Raw genomic sequence first — 21,218 nt, 5'->3', positions numbered from 1 at the left:
CTCGAGTTGACAAAAAGTCTGTTTTTCATAATATCACTAAGAGACTCACAGAAAACACAAGATAACTGCTCTGAGTGAAATATTTCAAGTGATTTCCTCATATACTCTGTACTGTACTAAGGATAGTTTCACAATTTTCCAAGTTTGTCAAATAACAATTAACAGGTGTCCATATGTACAAGGAAATGTTTTTGTCTAACTCAGACAGCAAGGATGAATGATTACAGCAAACAAAGGCTGTTTCAATGTTTCAAAGGTGACTGAGTTTTGTTAAGACAGACTTTAAAAAACGTGAACCAGTCCATTAATTTTTACGTTAGTCCTCTTCATAAACACATCCTTTTTAAGTGGCTCAGAACATAATCTAAATTCTGTGGGCTAATGAAGACGAAATAAAGCTATAATCAAACAAAAATAAGACATGTACAACATATTGTACAGCATATTTAGAGCTCAGAATTCTTCCTCAGGCAGCATAAAGAGCTCAAATGTTAGATTATTCTTTCATCTTATATTATCTTCTGCTTTTTATCTGTTACTTGGAAATCTAATAAGAAAGTAATGAAAGCATGATGGCTATCAGAAACCTTCTTAATATGGTCAAAAACTCAAAAATCTAAGCCTGATTGTAGTTTGCCAAACTAAACATGGAAATGGAAATTACAAGTGAATTAATGCTTTAAAAGACCCAACATGGAAGTCCAGGATATCAAAGTTTTCCACCAGCACATAAATGTGGCATTAGTTGCTAAATATTTTCACTAAACAGTGTTTTTTATTTATTCAAGTCATCATGAAAAACATATTTTTTATCCAGTATAAAATTTGGGGTGTGATGTGTGTATTGAAGTGTGACTCAGTAACTAAGTGTGTGTAAAGTACAATATGTATCTGTTTTTCCCGGCTCTTATCAGAGGAATGGAGGGTCTCAGGTCCACACTGAAGGCAACCCTCAGCTGAAGGAATTCCTGGCAGATAAAACTCGGGCCCTGACGTCTGGCTCTGAAAACACTTTCCCGTCCAGCGCTGTTCCACAGGGCCAGGAAGGGGCGAAAGGTGACGGAGATGGGCATTTTTAAGCTCATTATCTTCCCATAGTTTATGCGAGGTGACAACAGCTGTCATGTAAGCTATAGAAAACATGAACAAACATAGTCAGTCTCATTAGGAAATGCCAACACTTTTTATTAAAATACACAAGCATGACTTTGAAATGAATTCTGGTGATGTTTTTCATGGGTGCAGTAAATAACTTCAGCATAGTGGAAAACACATACCACCACCTTTATGATGCTTGCGAATATTTAAATGTTTTAAATCTTCATCTGATCTACACCTGCATCAAAATACATTAGAGCTAAAATGATTAATGATTAACTGTTTGATAGAAAATTATTCTGTTTTGGATAATCCATCCAAATTGTTTAAGTACACATTACTTAGGTCAAGCCTCTTAATTGTTAGGATATCACTTTAGGCTTAAGGAAATTGTGAAATTTTTCACTATTTTCTTATATTTTATGGATCAAATGATTCACTTTAACAAGATGAATTAATGATGAAAATAACTGTTACCTTTTTTTTTATTAGCAAATTAAATGATTACTTATCTGGTCATTCCCTGTCATCTTAATATATTTTAATAAATTACTGTAGACTCTAGAGAAGGGAACTCTTCTTGCCTTCTGCTCTTAAAACCAAAATCAAGTCAATTATGAAAACAAACAAATTGAGACACCCAAATCTTTCTATTTGGACAGTGTTTGACTCTCATGTCAAAGAGTGCATAAAGGTAACAGTGTATGGTTGCAGTGCATATATATATATATATGGACACTTTTGGTACGAAAACACCAAAAACTTTGAGGAAATAATCAGTGGGATGCTGCAGCCGATCCTACAAACTCTACCAGCCAGTGTTGCAGCCAGTGCTCTTTGTCTTTCGGGGCTCTTTGTCTTTCGCTGCCCTCTTTAGTGCACATTCCTGTCTTACTTGGCTCTCGCACCAAGGGGTCATGGGAAGGCATGTGTGCTCCTTGGTTAATTTTAGCCCTCATTTCATCAAGGCCATTGAGACAAAACACAGAGCAACCACCTCAGCCCGTCTGCCAGACCGTGAAGCCATGCACATACCCTCTGATCTCCAGACACCCTTTACAGACTGAACCACTGTATCAGTGAACACATGCTCAGGCCAACCTGTCTCTGGACAAAGTGGAGTGATGACTTCTTAAATGTATAGATCCTCAACCCACCAGCTTAGAAGGTCTCTAGTTTAATGATTTAAACAACAATAGGTATAAGCTAGACTCTGTGCAGAGTCCACTAATATAAAAAGGCACAAAGGCAAAGAAAATCAATACAGGTGTCAGTCACTGGTGTTTGAGACATGCTGAGAAAAAGGAAGTATGGTAGGATCCACAATGAGACTGCCTTTTTAATACCATCAGCGATAAACATCACTCAGACTAGTTGGTCAATGAAACTCTTCTGTGGCGGCTGTTCCCAAACAAAACTAACAATGTGCAAGACGCCACTTGGAGCAACTCCATGTGACCTTTAAGTAGGTATACAATTGAAACTGTGGCCTGAACGTCTGCTCTGTCTCTGAAATACGCATCTTGTGCCAGCTACCTGTCTCCTCTTTGGGTTCTGGGAGAAGATTTAGTCCTTTAAGTCATGAGACTCAAGTGCAGGTGAAGGTCCTTTTTGTTTTTCATAAGGCGGTACTACAATAAAATCAAGACATCCATGGCTGTGACAACCCGAGCGCTGTCTCCTCACCAGACTTTACAACCATGTTTCATTTTAGATTTTTCTGCTTTAGTGGCACTTATCCAGCTCATCAGTGTGCTGTGATTCATAATGTTGGCTCTCTATGAATTTGCAAGTCCGGTGCTTCCTTTGTGAAGTCATTGTGAAGAACAGAGAAAGAAGCTACTTCAACATACAAACCCAAACTATTTTTCTGACAGATTTAAAGGAGACATCACACCACACATACACACACACACAACCATACAATACAAGAGGGCCATTTGAACCTTATCATGACTATAGATTAATATTATACTCCAGGAGTGTGATGGCAGCCACAGAAAGAGAGGATGCTGCTATTTTGAGCTCAGAGACTTGTGATGTCGAGTGAAGCAGAGTAGACTGATGAGGGTCTGCACTCTGTCAGTGTCAGACTGCTGTCAAGTCATCCACAACAGAGTAAACATAACTTCAGGGCATGGATTTCAAAATAAAACATCAAGTTATTAAGAAATACTATGACTGTTTTCGAGTTGTGCAAGTCTCTAAATCCCAAAATACGATTTTATGTATTATTAAGTGTATTATAGCCCACCATCACACATTCTTAAATGTCATAAGCCTTGAGGACATTTGGGATTTTGAGGACATTTGAGGACACTATTACAACAATTAGACAGTCTTTTAATATTTAATAAATTTAAATAATAATTAATAGCTACGTATTACGATACAATGACCAAAATACTTTTAAATCTAAATATATTCTGAAATCTGGGTTTGTAGCAGTAATGTCTAGCCTTGTGATTTAAAAAAAAAGGACTTAAGAACACTGTTCTAAATCATAACAAATAAAAAATACATGTGCATTACTAAGTTTTGGGTTTGGGAGTGCTGTAACAAATTTTCGGGTTACTATAAATTAGTAATTTTCGGCCCACTACGACCATGCTGCAGGACATGAGCTTACTATGGGCTACATAAAGAAATATCCCCTCATAAAGCTTGTCCTAGCCACCTGGAAGAGATCTTAAAGCAAACTTCATCTTGACTTATGCTTATTCCTGCAGGCTGTGAGGCTATCCGGAGAAATAAAGAAAATCATTTGGCTTTATTTTGAAAGAATCTAAATTTACTTCCGTGCCTGTCCTGGTGGACTTGACTCTCCTGATAGCCGCTCTTGTAGAGCCAGGTTTGGGGGGGTAGGGGTGGGGGGAGCAGCCGGTGGAGGGGACAGTGGATCCACGGATCCTGGCTAATAGACGCTTCTTCTCCGCCGTCCATATCGTGCAGTGTCCGAACACGAGGGAGAAAGCTGCGATTATAAACACAAACTGAGAGCATTTGTCCCCCAACTTCATCTTCCTCACTGAGTGCAGGACACCAAGTCGTGGTGGAAACCGGTGCATGCACTGTTTGTTTTTTCTTTTTTAAAAGGTAAAGTGCTGTTGCATATGGGCTTTGCAGTGTCCTAGTTTACTTTGTTTTGTTTTTTTTTCGTCAAATTATCAACGTGCAACATCCTGCATCTGCTATCGCCCTGGCAACCAGACCTCCTCTCCATCATTCTCCAGCGCTTCATCCCTCACCATCAGCGCAGCCTCGGAGAAGGAAAAACCCTGTTTTTGACGCTCATCCACCAAGTGGAAGTAGATTGTTTTCTTCAAGGACGGCACTTCAGATCCTTCTCTATTATATTTATTTATTTATTTATTTATTTTATTATTTTTTAACTACTAAGGTTCATGTGTCGGAGAAGTCTTTTCTCTCAGCATCAAAATGCCTGTGAGACGCGGTCATGTTGCGCTCCAGAACACCTACCTGGACACTATCATCAGGAAATTCGACGAGCAAAGTAAGTGCACATGAAATGAGTTAAGTTGTGACCATGACCATGTGATGGTGTTACAGCGCGGACACACAGTTGACCTCCAGGCGGTGATTATAAAACACCCACCATGATAACGACAATAACAAAAAACAAAACCTTAACACCTTCACAATGTGCATATTTTTGAACTTTTAGACATAGACTTGGATCATTCTGAAAATGTTTAATGATAGAATATGATTTTATTAAACCTGATAAAGGTGGTAGCCCTTAAAAAAGCTAATAAATAGAGTGTGTAAAAAGAGTTCAGTTCAGTTTGCACTTCATTACCTACATCCTGTGTTCAAAGGGGGGTATAATAATGTCCTTAGTCCTTTAAAAAGGATTTCTGACAGCTTGTGGTTATCATCAGAAGGAGGAAACAATACATAGACATTTATTTAAGGATTAATAATATAGACCATTGTTGCCAATGGAACAGGGTTGGATGTACTTTTTAGGCTACAGTAATAAGAATAATGTGTGTAAAACCTCTTTTTTTTATGTTTATGTTGATGTTAATTATTCAATCTTAATGTAGTCACTCATTATGTTAGTTATAAAAACACTATAGCCCCAGCCTCCTGTATCCTTTATTTTTCACACCTGATCGGTCGGCTGTATTGTGTTCAAATGAATGTCGACTCTTTCTTTGTTCTGAACAGGTGTCAGACTGACAGGCTTTTCATGTTACATTGAAATATCTTATCTAATTTGTATCGGTGACGTTGACAGCTCCCCCGCTGCTCCTTTTATGTTTTAGGGTTATTGCACCTGCTGTGTTTGTTTGTGAGTGCTCACCTGATGTCTTACATTATGTTCCATTAGCTCACATGTTCCACTAGCTGCAAAGAGAGACCACACATTTAGAGATAAAAAACCTCTGCAACCACTAAGGCTTGAGATAAAACATGGATGTTGCATTTGATGACCTCTTGTGTTTATCTCCATTTTGAACTCACATTTTGTACATCATACTTTAGCACATTAGTCATTTATCTTTCTTAATATTGCCTAATTTAATATTTACAAATGCCACAAAATAGTCTGCTTTTCAGTCTACCTTTCAAGGTCAGTTTTATCCCTTTTCTCTTTGGCGCCTTCTTGCATTTCACTATGGACCACTCACAGCGCGTTAGATGTGTAACACTGAAAATACCCCTGACGTCCTGATCAGACACTGACCAAACAAGGAGAAATACTTGATTGTTGACTACTCTCAATGAAGTTTTTGGTCTGATTAGATCTGGGGCCCCAGTCATGCTTGAATTCATGGAGCTCCTTTTAAAAAACTGTATACCTCTATGTAATACCTCTACTGTATGTCTGTGTGTGTATGTGTGCACGCGCATCCACGTGTAAGTGCACGGCCAGGTGAGTGCACGTGACACAGCGGTGCTGCTTAGCAACGGTGTGACGATCAGTGTTTCCGCTTTGAGCCCCAGATAATGACTTTGACAGGATGTGCTTTCCACCAGAGGAGCTCACCCATTTACTTGAAAGAGAGGGACTGAGAGAAGTGTCCCCTCCCCTCATCTGTGGGGGCAGAAAGTAGGGAGAGCTGTTTAACCCAGTTCCACCACAGGATAATAAAAGGGCCAGTCAGATGTTGCAGAGGATATGTATGTACTTTTCATTCAGCTCATTGAACTTCTCCATTAGCAGCCTTCGAACAAAACTGTCCTAATTCACTTTCATGGTGTGGACAAAGTTTTCGCCAACACGTGCATTGCATACCGTCTGTTGCTGGCGCCACGTACATTACAATCATCAATAACAGGAACTGGATGGTATATGAGCTCTGAATTACTATTAAGGATTTTTTTCTGAGTGCAGAGTGACTCAGAGTTACTCGGCATCAAAAGGTTTTTACCATTATTGTGGTAAAGTTTCCACCTGATACTGTACAGTCGGCGGTGTTTCCCATAGGATGAAAGTTTATTGGTGGTGGTCGACCCCCTTAGGAGGGTAATGTGTTAGTGGAAAGACACATGTTCACTGCTAAACAGCATTGCATTGAGCTAATTGAGTATTTTCCCCAACTCATAGTTTCCATGCAGCATGCAAGTTATTTAATGACAAATAACTAATATGCACATGTTAAAAAAAAAACACTTTGGGCTGGGGCAAATATATTTTTGTGGGCTCAAATAAATTTCATATATGTAGAAACAATACTATAACATTAAATAACATTTAAAGATCATATTTAAATAATTTGCTGCATGCATTAAAACAACCTCCAAAACCATGTAAAGAAAACAGTGACTATACACTGTGTGCAGTAGAAAGAGAGATGAGAAAATATAAACAGAATCAGAATAAATAGACACTAAACATAATCTAGCAGTAAACAAATATGGTAAAAATAATTCGTAAACATGGATAGTAATTACAATTTAATTAAAAAGTGTGGAAAATTCCCACAAGTAACGTGAGAGCAGGTGTGATGCCACAGAGGCCCTTGTGTTAAAGTGCCCACCTGCTCCTCTTCAGACCCTTGGGAGAAATTGTGACACTAAAAGCATTAGCACCATGGAAAGGTGGACTTTATTAGCTCCACTTCAACTGATTGTGTAGAGCGTACACAACTATGCAGAACACTTAAAAGTGTTTGATTACATTAAACTGTGTTAGTGAAATTTTTATTGCAAATACTTTTTTTGATCAATGACTATATCTAATTGACTTTAATTAGGCACATGCAATGCCCTATGAAGCCATAAAGCAGTACATATTCAGTCAAAACTGAATTAAATCCAGTTAAATCTAACTGTTAATAACATAAAATATTATTATGCCATTGAAATATGTAAATTCAGATAGAACAGCGTGTAACAGTAAAGTTTGAAAAGCTACAAAACAGTTAAAGAGTTAAAGCTAGCTGGTGTGCTAGCCTTAGCTAAAGGTAAATGTCCCTACTGTTTTTGACATGTTTCCTGTTACTGAAAAATCTATTCTGATTATCCAAAATCTTAGTAATTTCATTTACTAGCTAGCTTAGCATTATATATATCATAAAAATTAGCTGGTACTGCCATCTCAGTCCCTCACACCTAACGTTAAAGGAAGGTTTTAATCTTATTGTGAAATGATATGCAATGGCACTACATTTATAATTTATCCAGTTATTACAGAGTTTGGCTAACTGGCCTCTAAACTTTAAAAACCTTTTTTTTAGTTACTGGCTGCTCTTTCTTTGTAGGATACTTTGTACTTTGTAGCTTTACAACAATGTTTATTATAAATGCCTTTTGCTGAAGCACATATAAGCAGAGTGTAAACCACATTGCTTAACCATAGTTTGAGTAGTTTGGGAGATTTTCTGTAAAAATGCGTCATTCATTCCTCACAGTGTTAACACACATGCCTTATCTGAATTGGGAGTATAAAGATAGACGGTGTTATATGCTGTGCAGTGTGGATTGGTTATGTTAACCAAAAAAAATATCTTGGTTAAGGTATGTTTAAAAATTGTTACATATACTATAATATGTTAAACACCTACAGATAAAGCAAATGTTTTAACAACTTTACTTGCTTTGTTACTTCAACCCATTGTACATATTTCCTCTTTTAAACTGGATGTGACACCCCATCTTGTGCCCTTCAGATCGCAAGTTTCTGATCGCAAACGCCCAGATGAAGAACTGTGGCATCATCTACTGCAACGAAGGCTTCTGCCAGTTGTTTGGGTTTGCCAGGGCGGAGATCATGCAGCAGCCCTGTACCTGCCAGTTCCTGGTGGGTCCTGGTACCATGAAGAGTGCCCTGGCCCAGCTGGCACAGGCCCTGCTCGGCTCTGAGGAGCGCAAGGTTGAGATCCTCTACTACGCTAAGGAAGGTAAGACAGGAAGAAAGGACAGGAAATGTGAAGCACAAGGAGATGGAAGGGTATTAAAAAAACACTGTGAGCCTGTTTGCAACCTCAGATCCCTGGGCAGGAGCCTTCTGGCCATCACAGAATCTGGCCTGTTGGAGAGCTTGATTGTTATGAAAACACAGTCACCATTATCATCCATATGTTCCACTGTTTTGTCATCCATTTTCTGACAAGAAACCTGCATGAACAGACCCTAATCCCTCCTATTACCCTAACCATCATTGAGCCATTTGCTCATATTTTGGACATTTTAAAACATCTTCATTTCTGGAATATGGATGGGGAAACTAATGTTTTAGGTTTTAGATACACAAATTGAAGAAATTACAACTTGTTTTAGGATAATATGTTAACACTGAAGGACAAATACTGTTTAGAAATGTAGTTTTCTTGGTTTAAAATGTATGTACATAAATATATACAGTGGTGATCTCAGTGGTAAACTCAGTTCACAGTAGATTAATACAAAGCTCAACTAAAATAGTCCCAAAAGTAGCCTATATCTGGTTACTGTGAGTTGCTAACATACTGATATTAACCATGTTCTATGAGGAAGAAAAAAGATCTTGATTTTTGGTACCACCGTGTGTGGCAACCATTCACAGTCACCTGCCATGTTTTTTTGCAGACCACTACAGACTCTGATCTTGAAAATCAGCCATCATGGCCAGATCAGGGTTTTTATAATCAGGCTTTAAAATCACATTGCATTCTCTGCACTGAGTCACCGCCACAGCGAGACTAGGCAGGCAGACCCAGCACAGTATTCTCAATCTCTTCTCAAGAGCTGTTCCAATTAATGGACACTTGTTGTGCCTCTTCTTCTCTTCTTCCATATTGGTTTGTTGTCATAACCTTAATCCCTTCTCCCCTTCTCTCCTCAGCAATCTTTCCTGTGCTTCAACCTCAACCTGTATTTATTTTATCTCTACTGCAAAACATTGATTTTTAGAAAAGTTGTGTGCAAGTATAATTAGCACAGATGGAGAAGCAAGAACGAATGAAAACAGTAGAGATTTAGAGATGGTGATATTAAAAATTGTAGAGAGAGAACTGAGTGACAGAACAGAAAGAAATAATAAACCGAGAGACATTTAAACCTTTGATCTGCGCTTCACACGGTGGCATTTTCATGAATGTTCTCTCCTCTCAAAGCTTAATATTGCCTCACTGGTCTCTGTCACCTGCAACATTTTAATTCCTTCTTTACCTTTAACAGTTACTTGCAACAGAGTCACTGAGGCAGAAACTCATAATGGAGGCAAGCACGGAAAAAAAAAAACGTTCGCCATAAACACACATAGATTTACTGTCTACTTACATACACAGACATACACATACACACACGTGTCTTTTGTTACTTTGGCCATTTGGGCATGGGGCGTGCAGTCTAGAGTGCTGTTGTCATGGAAATGTGATCAGCATGCCAGCTCAAATCCACTAAGCATCTATTTGTTTTGTCTCCTGCTTCCTACTGTGCTCCCCGACTGAACAGGCAGAAAATTTTGCGAACAAGTGGATACAGTGTGATTCAGAACAAGTCGCCTGCTCTCACAGGCTGATTTTTTTTTCTCCCCTCCTTTTATCTCCAAACTAAATTCCTGTCAGAGTTTTCTCAGAGTGGATATGTGAAAGGGACTTAATGCAGGCTTTCAGTGTGTGTGGATATATGGTCCTCTGTATATGTGTGTGTGTGTGTGTGTGTGTGTGTGTGCGCGATCTGCTCTCTCCCTCATTTCTATTTTTAGACCACACTGATTGCAGAGTGAAGTTAGACGTGACGGAAGTATTGCTCATTTAGCCTTTTTTAGCTTTCAGTGTTTGAGCTCCCACTGCCCCTTCCAATTCTCTCCCTCTCCCTCTTTATTCCTTTCTCTCCCTTCCTGTGATTTCCTCCCTGATGACCTTCCACAAAGGCACAGCCTCATAAAATAGATCAGATGGCAGTGAGATTTGTTGTGTGTTGGGGGTATAGCTCAGTGGTAGAGCACTTGACTGCAGATCAAGAGCTCCCCAGTTCAAATCCGGGTGCCCCCTGTTTTCCTGTTAATGTCTGCCTTTATCTCTCTCTCTCTTTATACATCTAAAGGAACCTGCAGACCGTGCCTGGTGGACATTGTTCCCGTAAAAAACGAGGAAGGCATTGTCATCATGTTCATCCTCGACTTCCAGGAGCTGATTGATCGTTCTCTCAAGAAGTCGGGCCTCAGGCAGAGAGTCGCCCAAGGATGGATTTACTGTAAAGCCACTTGTCTTATACCTTATTTGCATGATATACATTCAAGTTAAGGGAAGCTGAGTCTTTTTCTGTTGTAGACTGAGACATGTGATTTTTGCAACTTGAATGAATTAGTTTATGCTCATATGTAACTATTTTGCTTCAGTGATTTACATTAATTGTTTACAGATACATGTACAAAAAGAACACCCTGTGTGGTGCAGTAAAAATAAGTATCTATTTATAGTAATATAAAATATGTGCATATGAACATAATTTGTAGTAGATTTGTAGTAGTTTTGAGCTTTGATAACACAGAGTTTTCCCCTCAGGTCAGAATCGCCGGTTGAAGATGAGGCTGCCGGTGCTGCGGTCCATGCGACGAGCTTCACTTTCCAAAGATCAGTTTGAAGGAGTGGTAGTGGACTACTTGCAGGTGAGCTGATGTACAGTACACACACTCACCACACTCACAAGAGATAATGCAGTGCAGTATGCTTACGTATATATGCACGCCTTGTATTCAGCTGTAGCACGTACTGGCATGTGATAGTAGCCTGAATCGATACGAAAAATAATACACACACTGTATGCATGGCCTTTTCAATGACTGATTTTTTCAATTCTCTACAGTGATATGACTGTTCTTCACACATGAATAGCACAAAACAAATTATTTAGAGACAAAAGGCTAAAACATTTTCACACAGAATTGGCGATGCCTGTGGCTCAGGAGGTAGAGCAGGCTGTCTGTTATTCCCAAAATCAGTGGTTTGATCTCCAGCTACTCCCACCACATGTCAAAGTGTCATGGAGCAAGATACTGAACCTTAAATTCATCCAGATGCTCTGCATTGGCATGAATGTGGAGTGTAGTGTACAGTGCTTTGAGTGGTTGGAAGACTATACAAGTACCAATATTCCTTGGTCCAAAAAAAACAAAGGGAAGAATGAAGGGAAATTATCTTGTTTGAGTTCATCTTTCTTTTCTCAGAGCCTCACTCACTTCTGTTTATGCTTCTTTTGTGTTTTGATGAATCACTTTTTGTGAGAAACTATTTCCTGACAGCATCCATATCTGACACTGGAGCTGTATTGGGCCAAGTCACCCAAGTTTACGTGTTGGGACTCTTTAGTAGCAATAAAACATTCCTTTTCTATTAGGTGTACTATTGTGATGTAGGCTATGAGTTTGGTTACCCTGATTTGGATGACACAACAAATGGCTGACAGAGAATATTTTCCTAAAAAGTAATTATAGTAATTTTTTATAATTTTTGTACACCTGACACATGGCCACCTGCTTTCTGTCTTTGAAAGCCAAACAGCGAGGAAGTTCCTCTCAAAGAATTTCGGATCCCGTCCAAAGAGAGCTGCATGCAGTCTGAGACGGAAGCTTTGATAGAACAGGACCTGGATCCTCCCTCTCCTGCAGCCCAGTCCTCCACCAAGCAGCGCTCCCTGCTGACAGACCGGCTGGACCCTGGCCTCGCCTTCCCCAGGGGGACGTTACCACGGAGCTGTTCTCGGGACAGTGTCCGCAGCCTCCGACGCGCCTCGTCACTGGACGACATTGATGGCATGAGGGCAGAATGGAACAGTCGACCTGGAGACCCGCGAACCAATAGCAGTGAGTGAGATCCTGCTAGCATCTCAGGATTTTTTTTAATTTGATTACATGATTAGACAACAATTGATACAATAATTTTTTTTTTTTCTATTTTAAATGATGTGTAATCTTGCAAATAATACAAACATAATTCATAATTTATCTTGTCTGAATACACATCAGGTCTTGTCAATGCGGTTAAAAATACAGAAATACACAATACAATACTGTAAGAAGGAAAATTATCTCATGATTATTGCATGATCTTTGAAAATCATTGTGTTTTGGTTCATAAGGGTTTTGCGTGCAAACGCTATTTAACAATATTTTTTTACCTAAAGGTTTGCCAGTATTGAACGATGAAGGCAGAAAAAGGGGTTTCTTACACCAAGTCCATTATATTCTATATAAGGACACCTCAGAGAACATTACCATTATTATATGAACACCGCTTACAAAAAAAATGGGTTGGTTGGGTTGTATTCAAAAATGTGTAATTTATTAGGTTTTTTGTGGTGAGTAACCTATGCCAGGTCAGTTTCAAAGTCAGTTTATGTTACAGCTGTCATGGAGGGGATGTTGTGGTTCATGGTTGGAATCACTCATCATTTTCATTATATCTATCTATATTGTTTCTCACCACGATTCACTGAAAGAAACTTTTCTGTAAGACAAAAGAAAAGACAAAAATAGAGAGAGAGAGAGAGAAGAGAGAGGAGAGGAGAGAGGAGGAGATCAAATAGCACGTGCGGTTGCCTGATGGTTGTTCCAAGCAGAGCACACTAATCCAATCCCTCTGGCCAGGTGTGTGCGTGTGTGCGAGGGTTTGTGGTCCATTTGTGTTAAAATTGCACATCACTGCACATATGTCCCCCCTTCTTCTCTCAGGGGAAATATTTTGTGAGGAAATTATGTATTTTTTTTGCAGAATACAGGTTCCAATCATACTCCGGACTCCCACTCTGTCTGTCACATTTTCTTTCATTTTCACCATATTTGTTTGTCCATCTGTGTCTTTGAGGATGAGGAGAAATGCAGTCTGTCCTAATTCCCTTGTTGAATAGTGGATGAACAAAAACATTTTAACTGCAGTGTTTATTTAAAATTTGGTCATGATTTGACCTTCAATACTGAACATTTTTACATACAATGATTTAAAAGTACATCATAGCGAATTTATAATATATTATATTATTTATAATAAAAATCATATTATCATTCAAATACATTGTCAGATATTCATTTTTATTCTCTTCTTGTTCCCTGGTTCCATATCTCACACTGCCATTTATAATTTTCCTGTTGCTGCTCTCTGCTGCAGATCTGAAGCCGAGCGCTCTGAACTCCACGTCGGACTCAGACCTGATGAGACTCAGGACCATCGGCCGCATCCCTCAGGTTACTCTCACCTTCAGCTCGGACCGGATGAGACCTCCTTCACCCACCGAGATTGAAATCATCGCACCCAGCAAGATTAAAGACCGAACTCAGAACGTCACAGAGAAGGTCACTCAGGTCACACAGGTAACACAAGTCCTTTTCCATCTCAGGAAAAAAAAAAGAGAGAGATGATAAATCCCATCTTTCTTTCTCTCTGCGCACTTTGTTCTTGTTCAAGCTTTCTGTGGTTGTAGGTACTGGGCTCCTTTAAACAACTTGTCTGTGAGCTTGCTTGTGAGCTGAATGACTGAAATGACTTTTTCATCAAAAAAAATGATTTTCAATGTTCTTGTTATCATTTTGCTTAATGAAAAGTTAGTAATGGGTGTGCCTGCACCTATAGAACGACCTAACATGACTTGTTTTTCTTTATTTTTCTGAGATAATTTCAAGTCATAATTAAGATTTTGTGGCAACAAGTTGCACAATAGTTCTGTCTGCTAGTTGTTTTTGTCACAGTACTCATTGGAAAAAGAATTAATATAAATCATATCATGTTACTGTCGTCCTGTTTGATAAGTTCCGGTTGTTGGCCAATATTGTAGTTGATCTCCCCGCACTGTCACATTTAGTCAATGTCTCCGCTCATAATATAGTTCAGACAAAGATGTCTGTTTATTGCTTCTGGCTCACTGAAGATACTAAAAGACATCTGCAGTCACAGGGTGAAAGTGTGAAAGAATAATCTCACCTGAGGTGTGACATCTATGGTACTAGCAGCAGAACAAACTCATCAGCCACCTGTTATCGAGCCACAGTGTCTTTGTGCTCACTTTGGTACACTGCTTCCTCACACACAGCAGTAGAATAATCATCACAATGGAAAACTACTCCCTTACATGTGAAGTATTACCAGTGAAATGATTAAAAATAATTGGAGATAATGAAATAATGAAGAGTAGTTCCTGCTTTCAGAACAATTAAAGCATTGCATACTCCTCTGTACTGTTCTAAAACCCCTTATTGATAACCAGTTATGTCTGAAAGACATTTTGACATAGAGGTGAAGGACACTCGTTTGTCTATATGCCTAAAAATATAATGTAATATTATTATTAATGTATATACTTTAATATAAATATTAAAAAAAGATTTTTTGTGTGTTTTTTTTAAGTTTTATGATCTTATCCTAAGCTGAATATTAAATAATCTACAGATTCTGCAAAGCAACTTTAAGTTAATTGAAACTGCTGTGTTGTGTTGGAATATTAAATGCCGAATACTAACAATATTTAGCTCAGAAATGTAGTGTCTCAGAAACTAGTAAAAATTGTTAACAAAGGTAGTAGCACCTTAAATTTGTAAGTAATGTAAAAGTGTGGTACGTGAATGCATTTATTTACATCACACACTCACAACCAAAATGTCATTTAATTGCCTGTTTGGTTAAGGATAGAGCTGGCAGTCGGATACTGTGGGGCTCCCTCAGTGCATCACTTTAACCCAGTTTATCTGAGGGGCTTCCACAAAGGTCAGTTGACTCTCTTTCCAACCTGTCTGAGCCAAAGTGGTAGTGTTTTTGGCCAGGTTTTTTCTGTTTGCTTGGCTATTGGTTTTGTTACTTGTAAAAAAACAGATTTCAGTAATCTGGATACAATAGTACCATAATGAGGACAGTTGTAACGCTCATTTTGGTTCTTAACTTATAGGGCATTGTACAAGAAGCAGGTTGTCTAAATAATTTGGAGGACTGTGCTCATTGAAATGGACTGAATTAAATAATTGGTCCAGGTTTTTATTCAGCAAGGTATTCAATTGATTCTTCAAAGAATCCCTTGAACTCTGTGGTGTAGAGCAATCAAGTTATTTATTGAATGACGAATTGATAGACCATGCAATCTTCCCTAGATTGTGTAGCTAATATGTGTGTCTTTCTATGTTTTTGAGATTTGTTACAGTTTTCCTATAATTGTTTGGTTGATTTGACATAAGCTGTCACAACATTTGAACACAATGTGCAAATGCTGCCAAATTCAGATGACATTCCCAGCTTTCCTGCTAAATTTGCAGGAACTTGGAACACTTAACAAATAGATACAGAATTCAGTCCGCCTGCAGGCATTTACATTCATCATTCATCATTGTAGACTCTCTAGTAAGTACAGAGAGGATTTAGGTATTCTCCAGAAGTAACGGCCAATATCAGACATTCACTACTGCATGTATATTTTAGAGGAAGTCCGATACATTTTCTATTATTCGATTATAGATCGTAAATGTGCAGAATTGTGGTAGCGGTTTTATAAGTGCTTTTATTGCTGTGCTTAACAGCCTGCATCAGCATCTACAGCCAGCATCTCTTGTCTTTCGTCTAGTTTCACATTCTGCTTTTAAGTGTTTTTATCCTTTTAATCGGGCAGTATCATTAACCGATCTTGCAGTCCTTTACGCTCTTTTAACAAACCATCTACATTCCTGCACAACCTCAGTCTTCTCATTTGATTGCGTGCAACATACCACAGAACACCCCATTTGCCTGCAGGACACTGACTTTGAGTCTGTGACCTCAATTGGACAGCTGCCATTACTAAAAGAATAGCCTGGGTCAATCTCCTTACCTACCGTGATGATCCTGTCTCTCCGGTTGTCCGACTGAAGACGCCTCCTGAAGAATGGCTACGACATCAGATATTACATAATACAAAACATAATAACTGAGATGAAATCGATTGAACTCCTAATCATGGATCTTATCCAGTGACTAACAGAGCTCGCTTCCCGTTTAGCCTGGCTAGAAAAGCCAGGCTGTCAGTCTCCGATGGTCTTGGCAACCACACCACAAGGGGGTGGCACTAACCCCACTCCCATCTGTTCCTCCTGCAACTGTGGTGAAAGGCAAGAGAAAGTTTTCCCTTACGCTCTACGACCCCGACAGAGAAGATGATTCCTCCTCAGTTCAGCCACTTTGCTCCTCTGGCTGAGGTCACAGATGACGCAGTTTCCCCAGTTTCTCATGCTCTTGAAACCGATAGGATTATAACATCAATCAACAAGTGCTACCCGCCCAGCACTCCGAGCTCCTGGGATAGCAAATCAGCCTCAGTATCCGAATGTAGCATTAATCCCAGAGATAATTCCATTTGGGCACTCAGTAACACTGCTGCTACATCCAACGCCTCCCTTTCTGCACCGCTGTCAGACCCCAAAGCCACCACCTAAAGCAATGCAAATTCTCTTGTATTACTAGCACAGTGATTGCTAATCATCAGCTTGCACCTAAACTCTCAGTGTGCATTGGCACCAGAAAATAAACTCAGATTTGTGGATCTACTTGCTGCCTTTCTGGTGGCAAACTAGCAGATTTTATTGAACTCTTACCAAAGCTGATTGAACTTCACCCTTTGATCCACACAGTCATAGAGAATGCAGTGCGACATGGGATCATTGGTGTTAACTATTGACAGCCTGGATTGACGCTGTCTTCTACCTGGTCCTATTCCCACTGTGTCAACCAGATCTGAACGTTTCAGGTGTCTTTTTAGCCTCCATAAGTGGTTGCAAAACATCTGTACACCAACAGGTTATGTATTTATCAGCCATTCTTTTTGGACTGATTTATGTAAAACTGATGGCCTACACAAAGTGGAAAGGGTCCAAGAAACTGAACTCAAATTTGATCAACTATATAGCTTTTAAATCCTTCTGACTCACATCTGAGCAAAACTCTAACAACCTCATCTTGATTCAAAACACACCCACTCTTGATAGAGAGGGTCCTGCTGGCTCATGGCCTGTTTTTATTCATTCAAATGATAAAACTTCTAATGATAGCTGCCAGGTCCCATAAAATCCCCATAGTATTGATAACCATTTACTCCACAGCTATCATGTCACACTCATAATCAGTGATGACCGGGATGTTTAAAAAGCAAAAGCAAATCTACATCAAGCCCTCCTTTTTTTCATCCCCTGCCGCTTTGCAAAATGTTAAGCTTTTAAAGACTTACTTTATTAACATTAAATCACTAAAACCTGGCTGATTTTGAACCAAATGATTTTGTAAGCCTAAATGAGGCATCACCTCTAAATTACACTACACAAGTGTCATGTGAATCAAAAAGCGGTGGGGGCATAGCTGCTATATATGACTCCAGATTGTTAATGATAAACCTAATCAACACCTCTGTCATCTGAGGTACTTCTTATGCAAAGTTGCAATCATAACAATTTTATATCACACAAGGGCCCTATTTACAGTTTTTATCAGAGTATTCTATCTTTGTATCTCACAAATAGCCAGTGTTTTAATTATGAGGATTAAAATTTATGTTGATGACAAATCGGAGCCATCCAGTGAAGCTTTCCTAAATCTCATCGACTTTAATGGTTTTACACAGCAAATTTATACTCACCTCAATGGCCACACACTTCACCCAGTGGTCTTTCTTTCTCAGATCTAGCTATCTAAACACATCTACCTCCCCTCCAGATCACCAGAGGAGACACATTCGTTACTAAAGTACATTCTCATGTAAAAAAGTACTGATTCAACTTCTTTGCTCAAGTAAAAGTGAAAAGGCACAGGCTCTTAACTGCACTGAAAGTGTAGAAGTAAAAAGTACTCTCTTGGTTTCTCTGAAGGACATTTCTGTCGGCTGCTTCTGTGCAAATCTGACACTTCAAATTGGGTCGAGCCTCCTTCTCCTGTCTGTTTCATCCTGTTACGCCTGTCATACGTGATATTTACTGGTCTTGATGTTGGGAATATGTGCAATGATGCAAAATCTATATAAATATATATATTGATAATTCCCCCAAAATGCATTTAACCACAAATAGAGAACCAAGTAAGAAACTCTTTGGCTTGTGTGGTCTAGTAGCCTGCTTGCATATGAACGTGCTCTTTGTGCTGCTAGAACTACTGATTTCTCTGATCTGATACAAAATTGAAAAAATAACCCAACTGTCACTAACTCAATTGTAAACTGCCCCCTATACATAGCATCTCCCTTACTGCAACTGATTTTATAGCACTCTTCACTACTAAAGTTGAAGAAATGAGAAAAACAGTATTACACCTTCTTTCTGCAAGCTCATCCACTTTGAGATAATCTCCCTTGAAACACTACTTGATTCTATTCCTGATTAAGCACCTTTTTTCCAATTCTCTGCCCATTATTAATAAAGATAATAAACTACTCTCCTACTAGTGGAATTGTACCTTCAAGTTTTAAAACAGGGATTATCAGGCCACTCTTAAAAAAACATAAACAGGACCCCAATTTGATCAGCAGCTAATACCGACCAATCACAAATCTGCCAGTCTTTTTCAAAACGCCTTAAAAAAGCAGTGGCTCAGAAACTCACTTTGATTTACACAACAACTGTTTATCAGATCAAGGTCAGTTATGGTGTGCCACAAGGATCTGTGCTTGGCCCAATAATTTCTCTACTTATTGCCCCTTGATACATTAACCGATTGTTACAAACTAGGTTTCCATATGATGCTCAGGTTTACATCTATGTTGACCCTGATGCCTGTCATCAGCTGGTGAAGCTGGAAGAATTAGAAATCAAACAATGGATGACATTTAAATTCTTACTTTTAAATGCTGAGAAAACTGAAATACTAGTTCTTGATCTAAAGCGGATTATACACAAATTCAGTGATTTCACTCTGAACATAGCTTGTTTAAAATTGCATTGAATTAATAGAGGATGTACGTAACGGGAAAAATTTCTTAAAGCCCAAACAATACGCTTATAAATCACCACAACACATAACAGGCATTAGTCTTCTGATGGTGTTTGCATGCTTTTTGTACAGTACTATTTCCCTGTCTGATTGCTTTGTGATTGCCATGGGGGTGGTGAAATCTCACTTCTTCACACCAGGAGGGAGAGTGGTATTGACAACCGGCTGTGACTCGGTACACAATGCGGAAGCAACGTGGCTTCTGTGGCCCTGGAAAAACTGCCTGGGCGAACAGAAGGCCTCCTCAAATGCCTGGCAGAACACTCAAGTCGTTATCTTGACTCTGCTGACGTCATGTATAAGTTTAGATAAAAAGTGAGCATGCTACTGGAGTGTTTGTCTGCTGCTCAGTAGGGTTCGTCCTACTCTTTGTTTTTGTTAGAAGGCAGAAAGCAGCTATTACAGCTATCTGTCTGTGGTATGTCTCCTGTTGACAGACCACACACACACAATCTTCCTCAGGTCTTCTTTATCTTAACAACTTTAAAGTCTTTAAATCTTGTTTTCTGTAAAGACAAGGGGCTGAGATTTATTCATTTTCCAGTGCAAATCAACTTGTTTCAGTAGCCGTTTAATAACATATTGTATAAATGAACTGTCTAAAGGCTGTTCACCTCCCTTATTCTGTGATATTATTTCTTGGTACAATTTATCATTGGCTATTTTTGCATATATTTTATCTTGTTTAATGTTTCGAGTATTGTCTTTTGTACGTGTTAAGTGTGTGTTGGATAAAAACACTGTGTTAAACACTATATAGTAATATGATATTAACACATTTTCTCTGATCTCCTCTGAACATTCATTAAATCTCCCGTGTGTAACATTTAGGAGAATCTATTGGTATAAATGAAATATAATATTCAAAGGTATGTTTTCATTAGTGTATAATCACCTAAAAAATAAGAATAGTTTTTGTTGCCTCAGAATGAACCATGTTGAACCTCGATGTTTACAGTAGGTCAGAACAGACAAACCAAACACTGAATCAAGATAGGGCCGTGTAATCTCCAACTACACCACTACATGCCACTAAATCCTACATACCTTTAAGACATATATAAATTACTCTGCTTCCTTCACCCTCATAAAAATATCTAGAATCTGTGGATTAATGGATGTTGGGTAGGAGTTGATAGACGCAAAAGGTGTGATGGTATTCTACTCGTTCATGTGTTTTGTCTGTCAAATCAGAGTCACCAGTCCATTCTGATATTATAAATAATCACCATCCACAATACTGGTGTATAATCAATAAAAGATTTGAGAAGAAGAAACAATACCGAATCTATGAATTAGATATTTATATTTTCTTTTCAAAAGTAAAACAATATTTCTGCTACTCCACTGTCTATTTTCAGTATATGCACTTGATGCTTCAAGTTTCCATATCACACTTAGCTAGCTGCCATGTCACAAAATCTTACTTGTGCATCTTTAACATGGAAGAACGAAACTTTGCCCCCTCTGCACAGTAAAGCTCAAACATCCAAGCAAATTAGCAATAATAAAACACATTTGTGTGTGGAAGGGGGGTTGGGACTGGGACAAAGTGGTTATCTCTGCTTGTCTATTTGTACATATCTAACTTCTTCTCATTCCAAACAAACCAAGAATATAAACACTTTTCCTTGGAAACACAAACACATATTTGAAACTTTCATTAACTGACAATAGACTAAATCAAGTGTTTGTTTACTAAGAAGGTAGCACCGGATTATTGTGTTAGTTATAAGAGTGTTTTAT

General features: G+C 38.7%; 1 protein-coding gene and 1 non-coding gene across 2 annotated transcripts in view; both read left to right on the top strand.

Moving 5' to 3' along the window:
* Positions 1–4,536: 4,536 nt before the first annotated feature.
* Positions 4,537–21,218, top strand: part of kcnh6a (potassium voltage-gated channel, subfamily H (eag-related), member 6a) — a 32,457-nt gene continuing 15,775 nt past the window's right edge. Inside the window, exons 1-6 of the mRNA XM_035654367.1 lie at positions 4,537–4,612; positions 8,241–8,471; positions 10,600–10,749; positions 11,061–11,164; positions 12,049–12,358; positions 13,659–13,861. Coding sequence (XP_035510260.1) covers positions 4,537–4,612; positions 8,241–8,471; positions 10,600–10,749; positions 11,061–11,164; positions 12,049–12,358; positions 13,659–13,861 — 1,074 coding nt within the window. The remainder of the gene's footprint in view (positions 4,613–8,240; positions 8,472–10,599; positions 10,750–11,060; positions 11,165–12,048; positions 12,359–13,658; positions 13,862–21,218) is intronic.
* trnac-gca lies at positions 10,476–10,547 on the top strand. Its single transcript has one exon. It is a non-coding gene; the product is annotated as a tRNA-Cys (tRNA).

This window comes from Morone saxatilis, unplaced genomic scaffold, assembly GCF_004916995.1.
Source record: "Morone saxatilis isolate NCDOM2014 unplaced genomic scaffold, NCSU_SB_2.0 Contig14, whole genome shotgun sequence".
NCBI lineage: Eukaryota > Metazoa > Chordata > Actinopteri > Moronidae > Morone > Morone saxatilis.
The sequence above is the reverse complement of the archived record's forward strand: the minus strand, read 5'-3'. Positions and strand labels throughout refer to the sequence as shown.